Raw genomic sequence first — 19,129 nt, 5'->3', positions numbered from 1 at the left:
AACATATACACATATAATATACATGCATTAATATGGGGGAATACAACACTATCTTTCTAATAAACATTTGATTAAAGAGAAAGGTAAAAGCTCAAACAGTATTTAGTGAATATGTTTGCAAGGTATTTGATCTATTACATATTTCTGCTCAAACTATTTAAGGATCTGTCTGTGAGTAACAAGTAACCAAAGCTGAAATTTTGCTGTTTTCATTGGCTGGAAATTCACAGGAAGGTAATTAATACTTGACTTTCCTCCTTTCATGCAAGTCCACAAACTTCCATTGAGCGCACATTGCGTCACAATCGCTGCATTTAGGGCTCATAAACAAAATAAATCAGACAAGGATTTACAAAATCAAACATTATTTATTCAGAATATTACAATTATGGCTAGTTTAAATATAATTAAATAGTTTAACATTGATATGCTTAGATAATATGATAAAATGTAACTTAATTTAGATTAAAATACACTAAAATAATTGTTTTTTATTAGAATTTGAACTTATTACCGTTGTAAATAGTTAATAAAAAATATAATGAAAATCATTTAATTTCTAGACTAGGTAAACATTTTTAATAGAGTATTACTGAATTTTATATATGTATTATTTATTTCCAAGTTAAGTAATACTAACAAAATATTACTTTAGAATTTTACATTTAACAGTTGCTGTATATATGACTGTAAACAAGTTAAATCTCGTAGGATTTTTATCTTCAGACTAAAACGGGGCATTGGGGCAGTTAGACCTTCTTCCATTATGATCACTGTTAACACATTCTCCTGTGAAACGAACCGGAGCGTCTCCTTCAATCAGGCCCCGCCCTCCTCATCCAGCGCGTCTCAATCCTGCGCTCTGATTGGACAAGCTCGCGCCAATCAAGGTGTTCAGAGCAGGTTTGGTTGCGGCGTCGGCTGCTGATGTAGCTGTCAAAAGTCAGGCTGTCCGCCGCACCGACAGCAGCTAGCAGGTAAGCTCGCTGGTTTTATGCCAGTTTAATGCGATTAGCAGCAACTGACAACTAAATGTCCGCATCATCTTTACACTGCGATTATTAAGGAACTTTAAACCAGAAACATGGAGGGCTGAATGTGGTTTCTATACGTGATTCTGCAGAGTGTAGCGCTGGTATATGCGCTCCCTATACGATAATAGATTCAGGAAATAGGTGAATATCATTGGTGGAGTTGTTTGTTCAACATCCAGACGATGAGCAGCTGTATTTGTATTTAGTCTTCATAGAAAAATGAAGGTCACAGACCGAGGTGGCGCTGTTAACAGCTACAGTCAGCCCTGCTGGTTAAACCACCAAACACAACATTGGAAATCAATTGTGACTGTACATGTGGAGCTCTTCTTTTCTTAGAAAGGGTGTTACTGAACAGCTAAAGTAGCAACATAATGAAAGTATCTGCTGAAAAAAACAAAAAAAAACAACTTGTTGCTCCACTTAAATTGTGACATCACTTCCCAGGGGACTAAATAAATCATTCATGCTGACAAGAATCCCACAGGTGTTCCTGGAGAAAACTCTAGTAAACGGAGGGATGCTAGTTTAACACACGTTGTAGATCAGAGATCACAGATTTACTCTGATTAATCGTGTTCCTCGTTTTAAGGTAGCGATGCAGTTCCTGGGCCGGCTGCTGGACACCGTCTCCTCCGTGTCGACCCTCTTCATAAACCCTTACCGGGTCAAAGACGTCCAGCTGTCTGATTATGGAGGAGGGGGCAAAGTTCGGCTGAAGGAGGAAGGACGCATGGTCCTGTACAAAAACACACAGTGCCAGTCATGGGACTGCGTGCTCCTGTCCCCCGAAACGCCCACTGTGGCCCTGAGGTCAGTATAGATCACCACTGTAGAACGTTATTGTCCTCATTTTCCTCCACAGTGGCGGTTTGTTTGTTTTTTTATTTATTTTCGGTTACCTTTGACCACCATTGTTAAGCACGTCTATAGTTCTCTCTCATGTAGATTAAAACCTGAAAAACAGGCCTTGGATATTTTAAGATGACCTCAGCTGCTTCAAAACCCGTAGAACAAGTTAAGGGACATTCTGTGTATTTTTCCTAGAGTTACTCGTGGAATGTATTGTTTGTTTTTCTGAATTTTCTAAAGCCACTCCTAAAACGTGAACTGTCTGAGTGTTAAAACGCCAAATATTCTGAATACGCAATTATATACAAACATCCATAAAGTGCTTTGCTAAAATACTCCCATGCCTTAGACATTTTCAAACACAATGTTACCAAACACAAATGCGATTACTTTTACGTGATGGACCGACACAGAGTGGTGGTAATTCTGAAAGTGATACATTGTATTCAAACATTTTGTTTTGCAACAAAATATGTTAAACATTTTACAGCAGTGTTATTGTAGTTAAATAAAACTAACAACATAATGAAAACTGAAATTGAGGAAACCTTTTTGTTAACCAAATTAAATAAAAATGGTGCCTAATGGGGAAAAACTAACTAGAACTATATTGTGTGTTAGTAAAACTAACTAAAACATACTGAAATTATACATATGATATCCTTCAGTTTTGTGTTTATGAATCTATTTATTAGCCTTTCAAACTAATTTTAAATTAATTAATTTTTTCCTGTCACACAAGCAGTTTACGTCAGCTGTTGGCAAATTATAGCACTCAGTACTTCTGGTGGCACTTAGCTGGACCACAAAATGGCGGCGGCAAAAGTTGGGATAAAACACCAGTAGTGTTGGTTGCTCAACAATTATTGAATCAATTTTTTCGTATGTTCTTATTACCAAATTGATGTATACATAATCATAATGCAATACTTTGACCTTTTTGAATTCTGCACCTCAGAACTAACTAAAACTACTGCAATAACTAATCAAAACTAAACTAAAACAAAACAATCTAGCAAACACATGCCAACACTATTACAAGCCTGTTTTTCTGCCCCTTTTTCTCGAATACCCCTAAATAAAACAGACAGTCATATTTTTATTTGCTAATTATGTTAAGTCATGTATTATTTTTCTTCCTGTTTACAGAGTGTTATGTTGGGTTATTGCATAAAATCCCAATAAAATAAATAAAAATAAGACTTGAAAATATTCAAAAGCTGCGCTTAACAGAGATAAGGTGTTATTCTCATTCATAGAAATCAAACTGGTTAGGTTTACCACATTTCTACAGGGCAAAGTTCAGTTTCTCCTTTCACTTCTTGGAAATGTTCTGGCTCACCACTGCGCCGTCCGCAGGCTGTTTCAGGTGGGGTCAGAGGAGGATGCCATGAACTGGTTCCCCCAGTACGCCCTCAAGCTGCGACCTTTCTACGAGATTCTGCCCCTGAAGGCGGACACGGCGCAGACCATCGTGGACTGCCTTCGCAGCCACCCTGACTGGAGCTCTGCTCACATCGCCGTGGAGACGGGCATGAGAGAGTGCCTCAAACATAACTACGTTCAGAGGTAGCTAACCACGCTGCTACATACTTTGTTCATGGTATCTTACCTTTCAGTAATATTGAGAGAGCAAATTAACATGATTTATGAATCACATCCAAAAGAACAGAGGTGACCAAAGTGTTGTGCTCTAAACCTCAAAACAGATAAAAACTATACGATATATGACACATCGTGATTTTTTTTAACATATTGGTATCGGTCCGGTAAATGAAACCGAACAGCCAGTATTGGTCTTCATCTTGTTGCCATTTGCTTCTGGTAGTTTTTGTTTTTTCAAATGTGTTGAAAAGGTAGAGAAATACATATAATATTATTAAATGTCAGTTATCATCCATAAGAGCAATATTAATATTGGATATCAATATCATCTCACATTTCTATATTGCCAAATACAGCCAAAGAGAGATTTAATGACGAAAAACAAATTAGGTGGGTTAGCATTAGCATTAGCTAATGGTTCCTAACAACTCATGCTGTCATTCAGGATGTATCACTGCAAACTGAGCTGCCAGGATGTCATGACGGGTTTGAGACCGCAGCTGTCTTCAGACAGAGGCCTCTTCAGATTAGTTGGAGGACTGACTGCTAGTGGAGAATCTTCTTGCCTTCATCATCATGTACATTGACTCTTAGAGGATACTTGGATGATAAGTTACAAGAACATTTAATTTCCCTTTTGAATAATTAAAAGCATTTTTCATTTTAATTGAATCATAAATATAAAAAATATGAACCAAACTGAACAAAAATGGCAACATAACTAAATGTTATTGTTGCGCTTTTGGTCCACAACACGGGGTGACCTATGAACCTGTGAAATGGAAAAAGGAAAATGGTTTCTAAAATGTAATTTGGTGCCAAACTATATACAAAACTTTAAAACATTCCACAAAATGTTTTAAAATCGATTCTGTAAAGTGGCGCCAACGCAGGAGGGATTCTGTCTCGCTTATTATTTTCAGATTTTGAAGTTATTAAGCCTCGTTATCTTCATGCCTTTTCCAGTGTGACTAGACATCAGTATTGAAATGTAAGGAGGTAATCCTTATCAAAAAGTTAATAAAAAGCGACACCAGCAATCCAGGCTGGAGCCCAATGGAGAAAAATAATGGAAAAAAATGGGAATACAATGTTTGAAGACGTATTAGCCAGATCAGATGAAAATCTTCAATTTGCTTTTGTTTATCTGTAGAATTTAATTAGCCATTGAGCATTTTCCCAATATGGATTCTTGAGGGACACCACAATTGACAGATTTACTCTTCCAAAAACTAACAGATTTGGTATACTGCAGAGAAATTAAGGCTTTGTAAGCTTTCTTCTTGCCAAAGGTAACAGAAGTAATAAACAGTCAGCATGGGCCACTCCAGCTAACAGGCGTTCAATGCCATTAAGGATTTAAAACGCCTTGAAAATGTCAAAATCAATTAAGAGTTATTTTAAAGGTTGAAGCCCGTTAGCCTCTAATGCATTCACTACACTGTTACTTTCTTCGACTAACTCCTAGATCCCTGTTTTACGCATCATGAAAAGAAAATCTAAATATTCTGTTTGTACTTTTGGAAACTTTCTGTTTAGTTTCCCAAAATTCAAACTAGTAGACTGACAAAGATTCTCAGCAAGTTCAAAGCTCTCCTCGGTCTGTGCAGCACGCCATTAAAACACAAGCCAGCCGTAAACCTAAAAGCTCAGCCAGCTGGCCGTCGATTCTCTGTGGATGTAATGGGAACCTCCTGGGAGCCTTTTCTTAACAGCCAGCATAGCTGTTTGGCAAGTCATTCTCCAATGTTGTACTTTAAAATGTCAAACCTTTTACAATTTCTGCTCTCAGCCAGATCAACGCGCGGGACGCGTCGGGCCAGACGCCTCTGCACCGGGCGTGCGAACGGGGCGACTTGGCGTGCGTGAAGGAGCTGCTGGACGAGAGCCAGGCCCGCACCGACATCAGAGACCAGAACGGAGAAACCCCCATGCACTACGCCTCCAAGCAGGATTCTCCCGTCATCATCCAGGTGAGACCTGAACAACGCCCAGGTCAAAGGGCGCTCAAAGCCCGAAGGGGGTTGCACTGATGATTGATGACTTTTGGTTTTGTTCAGCTATTAAATGTGTTTCAGCCCAACTTCTTATTCATATGTTTTTAAAGGAGCAAATATAAAACAAAAAAAAGTCCTGGATATTCAAGGTCAAACCGATGCACTGAATCTCTTGACAGCATGGCGTTGTGTTACTTTCCCACTAGGGATACGTAGTTGTCGGTGACAGGTGTTAACACTTGGGGAAATGCGAAGGTAAAGCCTGCAGCAGCCTGTCACAAACATCACACCTGACTTGTTGTGGGAAGAGTTCTGCAGGTCAAGGGGCGCATTAGTTTTACTGGAAACCGTATTTTGAAACGGGCTGCTAGTAATTGTACATTTTTTCAAAGTATTTGGACAAGTGCACACAGGCTGCGAGTCTGGGAGGAGGTGATCTGTAGCTAGAAGGAGGAGAAATGCTCAGAGAAGTTGACAGATTTGGAGAAGATTCAATGTAAGCTATAATTACTGAGGTGTTTAAAACTGAAGACAATGGAAGCCCAGAGATCCTGTTTAAAAAGAAGCTGCTTTTTATACTAAATGTTGATACGAGGGGTGCACAGATTGGAGTTTTATGATTTTCATTTTTAAATAAACCTAACAGACTGATTCTGATTTATTTTGACTTAAAAGAAGCTAAATGTAACAACAGAGTTGCTAAGTTGTTAGCAACTTTAGCTAACAACTTGCCTGCATGTGGGCGGGTCTTTCACTCAGTCTTCTCTCACAGCAGAGCAAAAGGCGACAGTGACTGATTTTCAGACCTTTGCGGAGGTCTGAAGAAGTTACATTTCTTTGCAGTATGTAACTTTTACAAAAATATGTTTTTTTTTACACATTTGTTAAAACTGTCAAAATGTTGTGACAATTTTGTAGCAGAAAAATAATCTGCGGGGGAAAAAAATCAAGTTTCTCCTCCCGTGCTGCTACTGTGGTCTGAAGAAAAGAACCGCTCCCAGTCAAAAACAACCAGTCAGAGGCAGGAGGAGGGTCTTTGCGCTGTTGATCATGCTTGTGTATGCGCTGCTCGATGTACTAATGGCGGAGAAACAACCTACTGTTCCAGGAAAACTGTCACCAACTAGCCTGAGCACAGCATAGCAGAGATAAAGGGGGAGGGTCTGAGTGGTGCATATATGAGGCTACTGCAGCTTTAAGTATCCTCAATCATGCAAAATTAAGAAAATTAAAGAAATTTGTCCGGCTGATTTATCGGTGCAACTCTAGTTGAGACATCTCTACAATTTAAGACTGTGAGAGACCAAGACATCATCATTTTCAGCTTTTAACCTTTGTCTACTTGAGAGTATACTTTATTTTCGGCTTCCTTCCTTAGGAAATACTCCTGGAGATGGTGGAGTTAGCATGCTAGCGGCGCTAACTACTCTCATTCCTAATATAAAACTCTAAACGCGATTTTGAACGTCAACTGCCCTCTTACACCCACAATGTGACCTCAGCATCCAAAATAAATAACTCATGACAACTCAGGGGCAGGGATACTCAGAAAAATGTTTGCATTCAGTTCTTATTTCTTCCGATAAATTAGCTCTTGAAAAGGAATCAGAATTAGCTTAAATCTGTATCAGCGGGTCAACGGTTTAGGAAAACTGGAAATCAGGTTGGGTGTGGCTCTGATATCACTAGAAATAATAATTAAAGAATACTTCACAACCTGTAATTAAGCAATATTAATATTAATATTAAAATGTAACTTTCCACGCTGTCCTGCACAGGCTCTGTGCTCACGGCTGTGCTCAGGGGTGAACGAGCTCAACAGCAACGGAGAAACGCCGCTCCACGTGGCCTGCCGTCTGGGCCGGGTGGAGTCCGTCAAAGCCCTGCTGGAGGGGGGGGCCAAGTGCGACACCATGGGCAGCACAGGAAACCCCATCCACACTGCCATGAAATACAGCGAGAAGGGGTGAGTGGACAAACAAAAGGAACAAGCTGGAGTTGCCTTTCTTTTCCTCGCTGTGCTACAAGAATTGTCTCCAGGAAGGAAGTGGCTCTGTTTGTTGTTCCTCTGACCTGCAGACTAATTAAATCAGTGGAAATCGATGTTTATGATTCGTTTTGTGCTTTGTAGTAATTGTGTATAAAACATCATTATAAAACGGCCTTACACACGCATAAAACAGCATTTCAGCTAAAGTGAAACTTTGACAAACCTAGCGAAGGTGCCATAAGCATCGGAAATTATAAATGATTCAATTTAGGAAATGTGAGGTTGTCCATGTTGTGTGTTTGTTTGTCAGCTGCGTGGAGGAGATTCTCAAAGCAGATCCGTCCCAGCTGCAAGCCCAAGACTCCGTGTACGGAGGGACGCCCCTGCACTGGGCCAAAACCGCCGAGGTAGAGGCTTCTGCTCTAACTGTTAATGTTACATATTATTAATCAATCGCATGATCAATTACAATGAGCTCCATGATTTACATTCTGATGAGTAAGATATTTTGAAAGGGCAACTTTGTTTACAGAGACTCAGTATGGTTCATTTCCATTTATCAGTTTTGGTTGTCATGTTTTATTTTGGATATTTAAAGTACCTTCTAGATTCCATGTTAAATATTCTTTATGAAATTAATGTTTTACTAGTTGTGATGTACTAGTTGCGATCCACTTTTTTCCATTTCCAATACCGATATCTGAGGTTTAGTATCGGCCGGTACCGATCTGATACAGAGAGCTGGATCTACTTGAAACGTTTTTTTTAAAAAAAACACAGACATAAATGTACTAAATTACAAATTTATTTGCTAACTAAACATTTCATATTTAACGTTTTTACATGCCTCTTGGTCAAACATGTAAAAAAAACACAACTTTAATTTGCTCAATTGTGCATTTAGGATCAGGCACATTGTCACAAATACCCAATGTAGAATTTTCTAAAACATCAGGACCGTTACAGATATTTATAGTGGACTTCTGCATTTCTATTCATTAGTCTTTGAGAGGGCGGACGTGCATTATTATGGCATTACTAATACATTACTTGGAAATTATCTCAAAACAATAATATTATCGTTTATCGCAATAATTACAGGGCCAATTTATCGTCCAGTGAAATGTGTCATTGTGACAGGCCTGTTAGATGATTTGAGGTGATGGCAGGAAGCTACGTTGTTGTTTCATTTAAAGCATTAAATGAATCAGCTTCCCCATTAAACTTTAAATGAAACTTTAACCTTTAAACTTAAAATGAAAAAGGAAGGCGTCCGTTGTGCTTCCTCTCTGCCAGATGTGCCGCATGCTGCTGGACCGCGGCTGCGAGATAAACTACCTCAGCAAGACCGGCGAGAGCGCCCTCCACGTTCTGACCAAGAAGGGCCACTTTGAGGCCGCCATGGTGCTGCTGACCCACGGGGCCAACGCCAACCTGAAGGGCCAGGACGGAAACACGGCCCTGCACCTCGCTATGAAGGTTCCTGTTTTAACAGACGGACACATTTGTTCGTCTTTTTATGGGGTTAAAGCAACACCGTCTCATGGACATTTACAGATTATATTGAAATAAAAAATTTAACTCTTTAGTGAATAACAATCTATACTGGCAAAATGATTTCCACTGTGATTTATTATTAAAATACTTCATATTTGATGTTTTGATGTCATTTATTGCATCAGAAATGTAGTTTATTTCCAAACAACAATAATGCTTATTTTTTTTGTGCCTATTCTCACTAGATGGACCACATGGAGCTGATTAAAGGTTTGATCGTGTTTGGCGCCGATGTTGAGATCCACAACAACCTGGGAGAAACACCCGGGCTGATCGCAGCTCGCACCAGCAAAGGTGGGCGAGATTGACGGTTAAACCGCGACTGCTGCTAGCCTGGTTTGTTAAAATAAAATTAACAATAAAGTAAGTTGTTTTTTCTAAACTAAGATGTTGATACAAGTCATTGGATATCACTTAAAAGCATGTGCTGCAGTGTAAATAACAGAAATGTGCATGCTTACAAGTGAAAACATCCAGGAAAGACTTAAGTTAAAATTCTGTATTTTAAAGTGTAATTTTTGTATTTATTAATGAATCTTTAGAGGCATAAAAAGAGGATTTTTTTTCACAGCTTAAAGTAAAACTAACCCTCAGTTTAGTGTTCTTTTCTGTGACATTCAGAATATTACTTTAAAGAGTTCGTGATGTGATGAACTACTTAAAAGTTAGAGCTTTTAAGTTGCTCATCAAATTATTTTTAATCCATGACGCCTTGGTTTAGTCAGAAATTTCAGTTAATTGGACTATTGTTAATTTTTTTAATATAAAAACACTCAAAATAAATTGATCTGATAATCCTCTAAAAATGTACAGAAATCACTATTTTACTTTGAGTTCCTTCATTTCTCAGTTTAAAAAAAAAATAGTTTGAAGAACCATTTCTGTGGATAGCTAATGTGTGGAAATAAATGTGCTTATATTTCAAAAATAGAACAATTGTAGAGCAGCCTCTATATAAACATGCAAAATGTTGAAAAGACATTAAGTACATTTAAACTGTTACCAACAGATATTATACCAAAAATAGAAATGCTTGCCAAAAGTTTATGTCTCTTAGATGATCCAAACATTATTATTTTATTATTAGTAGTAATAGTACTTTTTTTTTTTCAAAATGGATCTGTTGTTGACTTATAAAGAAGCTTCCAGTAAAATCTGAGTTTGTTCTGAGTGGGAAATTATGCTTAATTGAGTTTCCTGTCATTTATTGATTTGTTTTTGAAGATGCATGACGATTGCTAACCGTTTACAAATCTCTCTGCTTACTCTCCTCCCTCTCTGTCTGTTACGTATCTCTCCATCTCAATCTCTCTCTCTCTCTCTCTCTGTCTGTCCTGTGTTCGTGGCATGCTCGCGTGCCCGCCATGTTGGCTTGTGTTTTGTACTAACCTGAAAGGTCCTAATAGAAAGATCCTGCTGGACATGCTGTGTAGTGTAGGAGTGCAGCGCTGCCTTCCTCGCTCCCCCAGCAGCCCTCCTCCTCTTCCTCCTCCTCCAGTCTCAAACAAGACCAAGCCTCGAGCCATAGGTAACGCCAGCACCCAGGAGCCTGAGAAGACCCGTTTGTTTCAGGAGCTTTAGCACTAAATGAGACACATTTTGATCAGGGCTGTGCAGGGTTTCCCCCCAGAGATCTGGCCAAGCCTGGCGGAGTCCACTGGGTCTAAACCTTGCTTAAGCTTTCTTTGCCATCACTGTGACTGGTGTTTATAAAAAAAAAAAAATTTAAAATAAATAAATTAGACTTAGCCTGGTGGGAACGGGGGAGGGGCAAATAAAGCCTGGTGGCCTGCCAGGCTTATAATGCCCTGGGGGAAACTCTGATACTTATTTTCATTTCACAGTGAGGTCATAAATCTTCATGAAGGGCCGGTTGTGGCAGAAAATATTGAAAAAATATAAATAAGTGTCTAACTCTTTATTCGATGAGTACTTGTTAAAATTAAATTATATTGAACATCTTTTCACCTTGATGTAATTTGGCAGAATACAGATAAAACCTCCTTTGATTAGGTTGATAAAACAGTATTTCAGCATACAGTTGTTATCTTGAAGGTTGTATTTATGTGGCCCGTTAGATCAGAGAGGGCCACATAAAAAGCTATGGCGGGCCGGATTTGGCCCTCAGGCCTTGAGTTTGACATGTGGATTGTATAGATCAACAGCTGGATCTTTCAAAGCCTTTATTTTTGTTAGTTATGATGATTTTCCACTCACTGCTAATGAAAACATGTTTTTTAACATTAGAATATTACAACAGAACAATAAGAAATATTACTAAAAAAATAAATTTGGGCTAAATGAAACTCATATTTACCTCCTGCTTAGAGGTTATTTTCAAACGGTACTTTTAATCTGACAAATGGGCCTCTTATTATTGCATTTCATCAAAGATGACTGTGTTTACACTAAGGCATTGCTTGCAATTTTTCAGTGCTCTGAAATTTAAACTAATTTATTTTTAGTACAAGTGCATCAAGCTTAATAATTTGCTATTTTAAAGTGATACTTGATGCTTCTTTTCGAACGGCTTCATAGCTTTTAGAAATCCCAGTCTCCTCTTCGCTTTTTTATCATTTTGACAGCATGTAGTTACCGGCTTTTATCACTGTTTTACAGGGTTTCAGGACATCCTGTACGTCGGGGCTGCAATGGGAGCAATTGGCAAATCTGAAATTGATGGACAAGTAATGGAGAAAAAGAAGTAAGTGTGTGAAATATTTGTTGAGTGGAAATGTATTTAATTTCTTTAATTTTGGATGATCAGCCGATATTTGCATGAGAAACCGATCAGATCTGCATCCGCAAAGGTCTGAATATCGACCACTGAGCCCTTTGTTCTGTTGTGAGCAACTTGAAAAAATAAAATAAAATCACCAAAAGTTAGAATCAGCAGTTCAGGCTTTTTCAATATCAGTGTTTGGTCAGAAAATTGCAATCTGTGCATCCCTTATTCTGTTATTTTGTTGTAATTCGTGTTGTTCTACAACAGGGGTGCTCAATACGTTGATCGCGATCGACCGTTTTCTCGGAAGTAGGAGACAAACTGAACGCCGCCGTTATGTTTTTAAAAACATAACGGCATAACAAACTGAATGTTATGTTTTTAAAGTAATCTCTGCTCGGCTTGTGGCAGGCGGTTGCCACGGCAACGGGTGTGCTAAAACGACAGAGAGAGAGTAAAAAGGTAGGAGTGGCTTAGAGTTGATCGCCTGTTCAGGTTATTTTACCTTTGCTTACGTTTGCCGTGGCGCATCACAGCCGCTGTAGTTTCTGAACGTTCAATAAACGACAAACGTTGGACTAATTACCTCGTTCGTTGCAGTGTACGTCAAAACAAACATCAAATAGGACAAATATATTTCATTAAGTAACAAACAAATGGCTTCTACCGTGATAACTATGTGAAATTAAATTAATTGTCTAATATTTTAAAATAAAGTTTGGTGCTCCTCTGGCATCTCGCTTTGAGCTCAGAGTCTGAAAGGATCTTCCTCCATCAAACATGCTATTTATTTTTGTCTCTTTATTTAGTGGAAATATTGATGGTTGATGAGATTTTCTCATCAAAAATTTATGATAAAGTAATAATGTCATTTATACACTTATCTAATTTATTTGTAATTTTCTTTAATGGTTAACAGTGTTTAATCCAAATTTAACTGCAGGATAGACAGACTGCTTTGTCTGGACGGTGGCGGTATCAAAGGACTGGTTCTGATCCAGATGCTGATCGCCCTGGAGAAGGAGGCGGGTCGGCCGACCAGGGAGCTTTTCGACTGGGTCGCTGGGACAAGCACCGGAGGCATCCTCGCGTTAGCAATAATCCACGGTGTGTTTTTGGTTTTCTTACCTGGGTGTGTGTGTGTGTGTGTGTGTGTGTGTGTGCCACCAGAACTAAAATGTTGTGTCCTCTGTGTGAAGGTAAGTCCATGGAGTACCTGCGCTGCCTGTACTTCAGAATGAAGGAGCAGGTGTTCAGAGGGTCCAGGCCTTATGAATCCGCACCGCTGGAGGACTTCCTGAAGAAAGAGTTTGGAGAGAACACAAAGATGACAGACATCAAATTCCCGAGGTTTCAATCATATTGTGGCATTAAGAACATTTCAAAACAAGTACTAGAAATGATAAAAAAAAGAATATTTGTAAAGCAGCAAGTGATACAATGCTTTAATTCACCAGAACAGCAATTACAAACATGCATAAATGTGTTGGTACTTCCTCCATGTTAAATAAAACATTAGTGTCCCATAAAGAAGTTCAAATTCACAAAAGGTTAATGATATCACTTTTTCTGAATTAACACAAATGAGATTTTGCTTTACTTATTAATTCGGATGAATATTTTGTTTAAAAAAAATTACCTGATGATAATCCCACAAACTTTTGTGTCAGTTTGCATGCATTATGGGAAATTTCAGGTTGTCTTTTTTTCTTCCGTCAATAGTGGTATCCATGGAGATGATTATGACTTAACATGTGACAGATTTGTCACCATCAGATCTTAAAACTTAAATTGTCTTTGATGGGTTTCTGTTATACGTTTCCATAATTTGCATAAGCAAACAGGTTGATCCAAACTACGACACCAGGCTACCCACCAGCATGTTTGCTCTCTTTAATAAGGCTGAATGCCTCACAGGACTCTGTGATGCTAACTACAGTTGGCATTAAGGGTCATTAAATTTAAAAAAAAATCCAAAGGAATATCAACAAATTTGTTCATACTGTATTTGAAAAATAAACAAATGATCTCAGCATAATTTTACTTGCTTACTTAGTCATACACTAAAAGTACAAAGGTAAAATCAATCATTATAAGCAATACTGGTCATCTCATAATTGAATAAATCTGTTCTCATAATTGAATAAATCTCCTCCTGTACCAGCATCTTAGCCGTCCTTTCTCCATTTCTCGTTTTCTGTCTGTCCGTCCAGGGTCATGGTGACCAGCGTTCTGGCCGACAGACATCCAGGTGAGCTCCATATCTTCAGGAACTATGACCCTCCGTCTGTCCGCAGAGAGCCCTCCTACACCACCACCGCCACCTTCCAGCCTCTCACCATCCCACAAGGTACCCACCGGACTTTAAAAGTAGCTTATCGCTCTCATTTTATATATGTGCACCTTTAGCACCACTAGATGGTGACAAAGTGAGAAGTTCTCCTGCAGAATTAGTTGGTTTTTTTCCCCATGTCACTTTTCTAAATGAATGAAGAAATGCAGTTGTGCTGTTTGAGTGTCAGCCATGTTGTTGTTGCAGGGTGGGAGGATGAGGATGTGTTGATAGTAGGATACACAGATGAGCCGCCCAGAAAGCGTAGGAAGGTGACAGACGAAGGTGTGTAGACATGTATGTAGGAGAAAGTTGAGTCATGAAATTGTTCACAACGAAAAGCCTAAAATATCTTGAAATGTTGCTCATTTAGATCTTAACATCAGACAGATTAGGCATCTCTTCTTTTTTTTGTTTTTCATCTGTAAATTAAAGTAACATGACAATCTGTGTGTAAAGAAGTTTCTATTCTTAAACATGCAGAAAGCTGAAGCTGCTTGAAATGAAGTGGCTTCATAAAACTGCTGTTATCAAGTTGTTCTATAAAATGGTGATATGTGCCTGGAAAATGTATAATACCACCCCTAAGTATTTTGAGATAAATCTAATGAAGAATTAGCATAGTCATAAAAGAGATTTAATAGTTTTGTTTTGCCTTATTTTTATAGTAGGTCAGAGTTCCCAACAGTTCCTAAATTTATTCTGAAGAAGTAACTCAAAGACCAAAAACCCATTGAAAGGAGCACTCACGTTCTTCATCAGATTGGGATTAATTCAGTCTATTAATTAGGACGTGAATTAAAAACACATGAAAAAAATATAGTGTGAAATAGCATGGAAGCAGAATGTTATGGTAAAACCCCAAAATCATAGCAGAAACCTAAATGAATCTTACTTTAGCCCTTTCTGAGCTCATCTATTTTCCCAGAGCAAACCTTCTGCTTTAAACCTAAAAGCGTCAAACTTCTTCACCTTAACATAATCTGTGTCTTTACGTCAGAACAACTCGTATGGAGAGCCGCTCGCTCCAGCGGCGCCGCACCCACCTACTTCCGACCAATGGGCCGCTTCCTGGACGGAGGGCTGTTGGCCAATAACCCGACGCTAGACGCCATGACGGAAATCCATCAGTTCAACAAGTCATTAAAAGCTGAGGTAGCAGATTTGCATGCTTTGTGATGTTGACTCATCCCTATATGTACAGCTGCACTGAGCTGTTCTACAGATCAGTTTTATTTGTTGTCTTTCTCAGGGTCGTGAAGCGAACATCAAGAAGCTGGGCATAGTTGTTTCTCTTGGAACAGGTGGGTCTAACAGAAAACTACAAATGATGTGACTGAAAGATCAGCTTATGAAAGTTTTAAGTCATTTGCATCCATCATGCATATCTGCAAAGGCTGTTTTAAATGCAAACAGCAATTTAAAACAGCACACAAAGGCAGTTATCTGTCTTTGTGTGGGATTTAATTGTCCCGTCATGTGCTGCAAATAAATTTCTATGAAATGCAACTTGCTTTCAGTTCTATTTTCACAGTCAGGGATTTTGCGGTTTCTGGGTGAAGTCACTAGTGATGTTGTGTCTTTCCAGGCAAACCTCCACAGGAAGTGGTGACCTCCGTGGACGTTTTCCGACCGTCCAACCCTCTGGAGCTGGCCAAGACGTTCGTAGGCGCCAAGGAGCTGGGCAAAATGTTGGTGGACTGTGTGAGTGCACCACTCTAATCTTATGCCTAGCTGTAGACATTTCTCATCTTATTTTTTTGCACCTGATTCATAATCAAAACATTCTGCATCGTCTGTTTTGTCTTAAATTCAAAACCTGTCTGGATGCGCAGTGTACGGACTCTGATGGCTGCACCGTGGACCGGGCCAGAGCCTGGTGTGAAATGATCGACACCATCTACCACAGGTCAGCTGATCGCCAACATGCCACTTTCTTTGCTATATCCTGATTTTTCAGTTTTCATACACTTCCCTATTTTTTGCCAACATATCAGCTAAATCACATCTCTTTCTCAAAACCCCGGTCGGACATTTTTGCAAGTTTTCATGCGTACAACAGCTGAATCAAATGACTAATTAACCTTCTGAGGATGCAGTGAACTTCTACAGAATCCAACAAATGACCAAATATTTGACTCGTGTCTAATGAAGAAGATAAATGGGAAATGTCCCGTATTTTCTTGCTCCACGATCAACTGAATGGTTGTGACACACGAGTGAGGAGTTGAAAACATCCCATCAATAATACAGTCCTGATCCTCTGGGGAGGCAGCTGCTGGTAACCTGCAGCGACTATGAACTAGTCGCTAGCGAATTTGGCGTAATTAAATGAAACAATGAAATATTTTGTTCAGCAGATAATAAATCATGTTGAAAATGGTGAACAACTGTCTGGATTTAAAGCACTTGAAGGGATTTATTGAGCCTGCATAAAGACGATGACATAGAGCATCCGCCCTTTGGGGGTCCCACCAGTTTTACGCATTGCTCAGGTGAATCCTTGGAGTGGCACATTCCTCTGGTTCCACAATCAGCAGCATGTTCTGAAAGCATACGGCGCCCGAAACCTTAGCGGCTTAACTCTTTGATGTTAAAGCACTAAGCCATCCGATATGGGCTGCTGATGGCTTTGTGTCTTTGCTAAGACTCATTAATCATTTTTTTCATCTCATGTACTCAACTAAATTTTACTAGATTAAAAGATGATTGTCAAATACTTGTTAAATTAGGAAACAGGATACAGAATTTGAGCTAGTAGTCTGTAGTGGTGCATTGTAGATGGCATGAGTCTGATGAGGAAATGTCCAAAAAAGGCCTCAGAGACTTTGGAGATGACTAACTTGAAAAAAACGTCATAAATATTTCTGGTGCAAACCTCTTTAAGGTTTACAGTATCAGTATGAGTGTGGATTTGTAAAAGTGACCAGAATTAATTGAGCATATGACAGGAAGGAACGTTTTTTGAGTTTTTTTAACGGGCATTTTCCCTAAAATCAGACGAAGTTAAAAGTTTTTGTATATAAAAATTTGATTGCTCCTGATACTTAAAGGTATAATGCATTCAAACAGGTTTGCCAAGTACTGCAGTAATTAATTGATTTGTATGCATGTCTCGTTGTGCAGACTGAGTCCCCAGCTGTCTCAGGAGGTGATGCTGGACGAAGTGAGCGACGAGGTTCTGGTGAACATGCTGTGGGAAACGCAGATGTATCTGTTTGAGAAACGGGAAGTGCTTCAATCTCTGGCGAAAACGCTGCTGTGAGGCTGACAGGAGAAAGAGACGACAGAGAGGGACCGCAGATATAAACCTATGAATATTTAACAATCTACAAGAACAACCACTATTCTAAGAGAACAAATTATTTTTGGTGCTTCCTGAAGGGCCTGTTTGAGGACAAAGCACTGAAACTTTCGACTAAAATAAGTGTGAACCACAGGAAGGTTTAAACCTGACTGAAATCTGCCTGAAAGTAACTTGGCATGAATTTATGAAGGGGAGAGACGTGTAGCACTGACCTTAGCACTGACCTTAGTACTGACCGTGTTTTCTGCTTTCTTTACCAGGTTCACAGTTTTTATATAAACATACATTCAGTTTACACAAAAACCTCTCCAGTATAAAAACTTACCATACTGGTAGGTTTGGTAAGAGGAGTACATACCATAAGTGCAAAAACACTTACACTTACCATAGAGCAGTATGGTAAGTACTACTCTATGGTAAGTGTAAAAATACTTACACTTGCCATAGAGGTACGTGTTTTTACCACTTACCATAGAGGAAGTGCTAAAAACAGAATTGGACACAGAAACTGTCAACGTCTGCTGCTGCTTCCCTCTCTTCACTTTGTTGAAGACAAACGGCTCAAGCGACGTTTTCATTTACCCTCTCATATTCATGCAAGGCATCTACAAAACCACTGGAGTTAGACGTTTTGTTTCTGTGTCGGCGTTTTCTGAAGTATCCACCTGAAAATGCTGAAGGTTATTTTCATTAGAGCAGCTGATTTGCCTTACACGTCTGTAATGTTTTCTTTTCACATATCATCATTTGTATTCATTTATAAGTTATTAATATTGTCGCATTATTTAGACGCACTCCTACGCTCCTTACTGCCTATTTCCAAATGTTTTCTGTCTCCATAATGTGAACTGGAAACTTTCGCAGAGACTTAAATGTAACAGATCACGGGACCTGCTGCTACTGCTAAACATAACGAAGGCAAATAATGATTTTTTTTTTTTTTCTATCACATATTGAGGTGTTTACTTATATGGTAATAAATTTTATTACTACTTTTTTGTTGTTACAGTTTATTGCAATTTTTGATCCCATCAGATTGTCAGCTCTTAAAAACACACACACACACACACACACACACACAGAGAGAAAACAAACAACTCATAAAAACTGATGAAAACGAATTGAAACATGGTCAGCGCGACCACATATTAAATAAATTAATTAGACGAAGACTTATGTTTTAACATCTTTATTTCTATTAGTTATGATGATTATTTTTTTTGCTAAAAGTCAATTAAACAACATTTAGGATTACACCAGACCAATAAAAAAAAAAATAAACCATCTTTAAAAACAGAAATGTGGGTTTTATTAAGACTTTAATGCCTTCCTCAAGTACATTTTTAAAAATTTACTTTTAATGACAAATGAGGCTCATCAGGATATATATTGTAATTTATTGAATATGAATGTAAATTATGTATCTAAAATCATGTCATTCCAACATAGTCAAAATAAAAAGAGAAGGCACTTTAAAAGAGCTCCAGATATCTAATTACATCCAAATATGATTAAATCCCATAGTTCAGGGTTGTTAATTTTGCAAAGATACTTTTAAATAATGAAATATGCTAAAAAAATATATGAATTCCTTTTTAAATCTAATATTTAAAATTACTTCACACTTTCCCTCCTAAAACAATACACGTTTATGAACATTTTCTTAAGATTTGAAACTCTTATTTTCAATAACTTTACCTAAAATAAACAAAAAAGTAATATTCCTTTAT

General features: G+C 38.5%; 1 protein-coding gene across 2 annotated transcripts; it reads left to right on the top strand.

Annotated features, from left to right (window-relative positions):
- The first annotated feature begins 892 nt into the window (after positions 1-892).
- On the top strand, positions 893-18,395 carry pla2g6 (phospholipase A2 group VI). 2 transcript variants are annotated; one of them, XM_014473266.2, is made up of 18 exons: positions 893-977; positions 1,627-1,847; positions 3,246-3,455; positions 5,284-5,464; positions 7,267-7,454; positions 7,789-7,885; positions 8,775-8,957; positions 9,221-9,329; positions 10,432-10,563; positions 11,655-11,739; positions 12,704-12,867; positions 12,960-13,110; positions 13,974-14,110; positions 15,093-15,247; positions 15,345-15,396; positions 15,681-15,796; positions 15,928-16,001; positions 17,219-18,395. In XM_014473266.2, the coding sequence occupies exons 2-18, from the start codon at positions 1,633-1,635 to the stop codon at positions 17,355-17,357; spliced, it is 2,388 nt and encodes a 795-aa protein (XP_014328752.1). In that variant the 5' UTR covers positions 893-977; positions 1,627-1,632; the 3' UTR covers positions 17,358-18,395. The 2 variants fall into 2 exon arrangements, with proteins under 2 accessions (XP_014328752.1, XP_023190321.1); XM_023334553.1 differs by lacking the exon at positions 10,432-10,563.
- The last annotated feature ends 734 nt before the right edge of the window (positions 18,396-19,129 follow it).

Source organism: Xiphophorus maculatus, chromosome 5, assembly GCF_002775205.1.
Source record: "Xiphophorus maculatus strain JP 163 A chromosome 5, X_maculatus-5.0-male, whole genome shotgun sequence".
Taxonomy (NCBI): domain Eukaryota; kingdom Metazoa; phylum Chordata; class Actinopteri; order Cyprinodontiformes; family Poeciliidae; genus Xiphophorus; species Xiphophorus maculatus.
The sequence above is the reverse complement of the archived record's forward strand: the minus strand, read 5'-3'. Positions and strand labels throughout refer to the sequence as shown.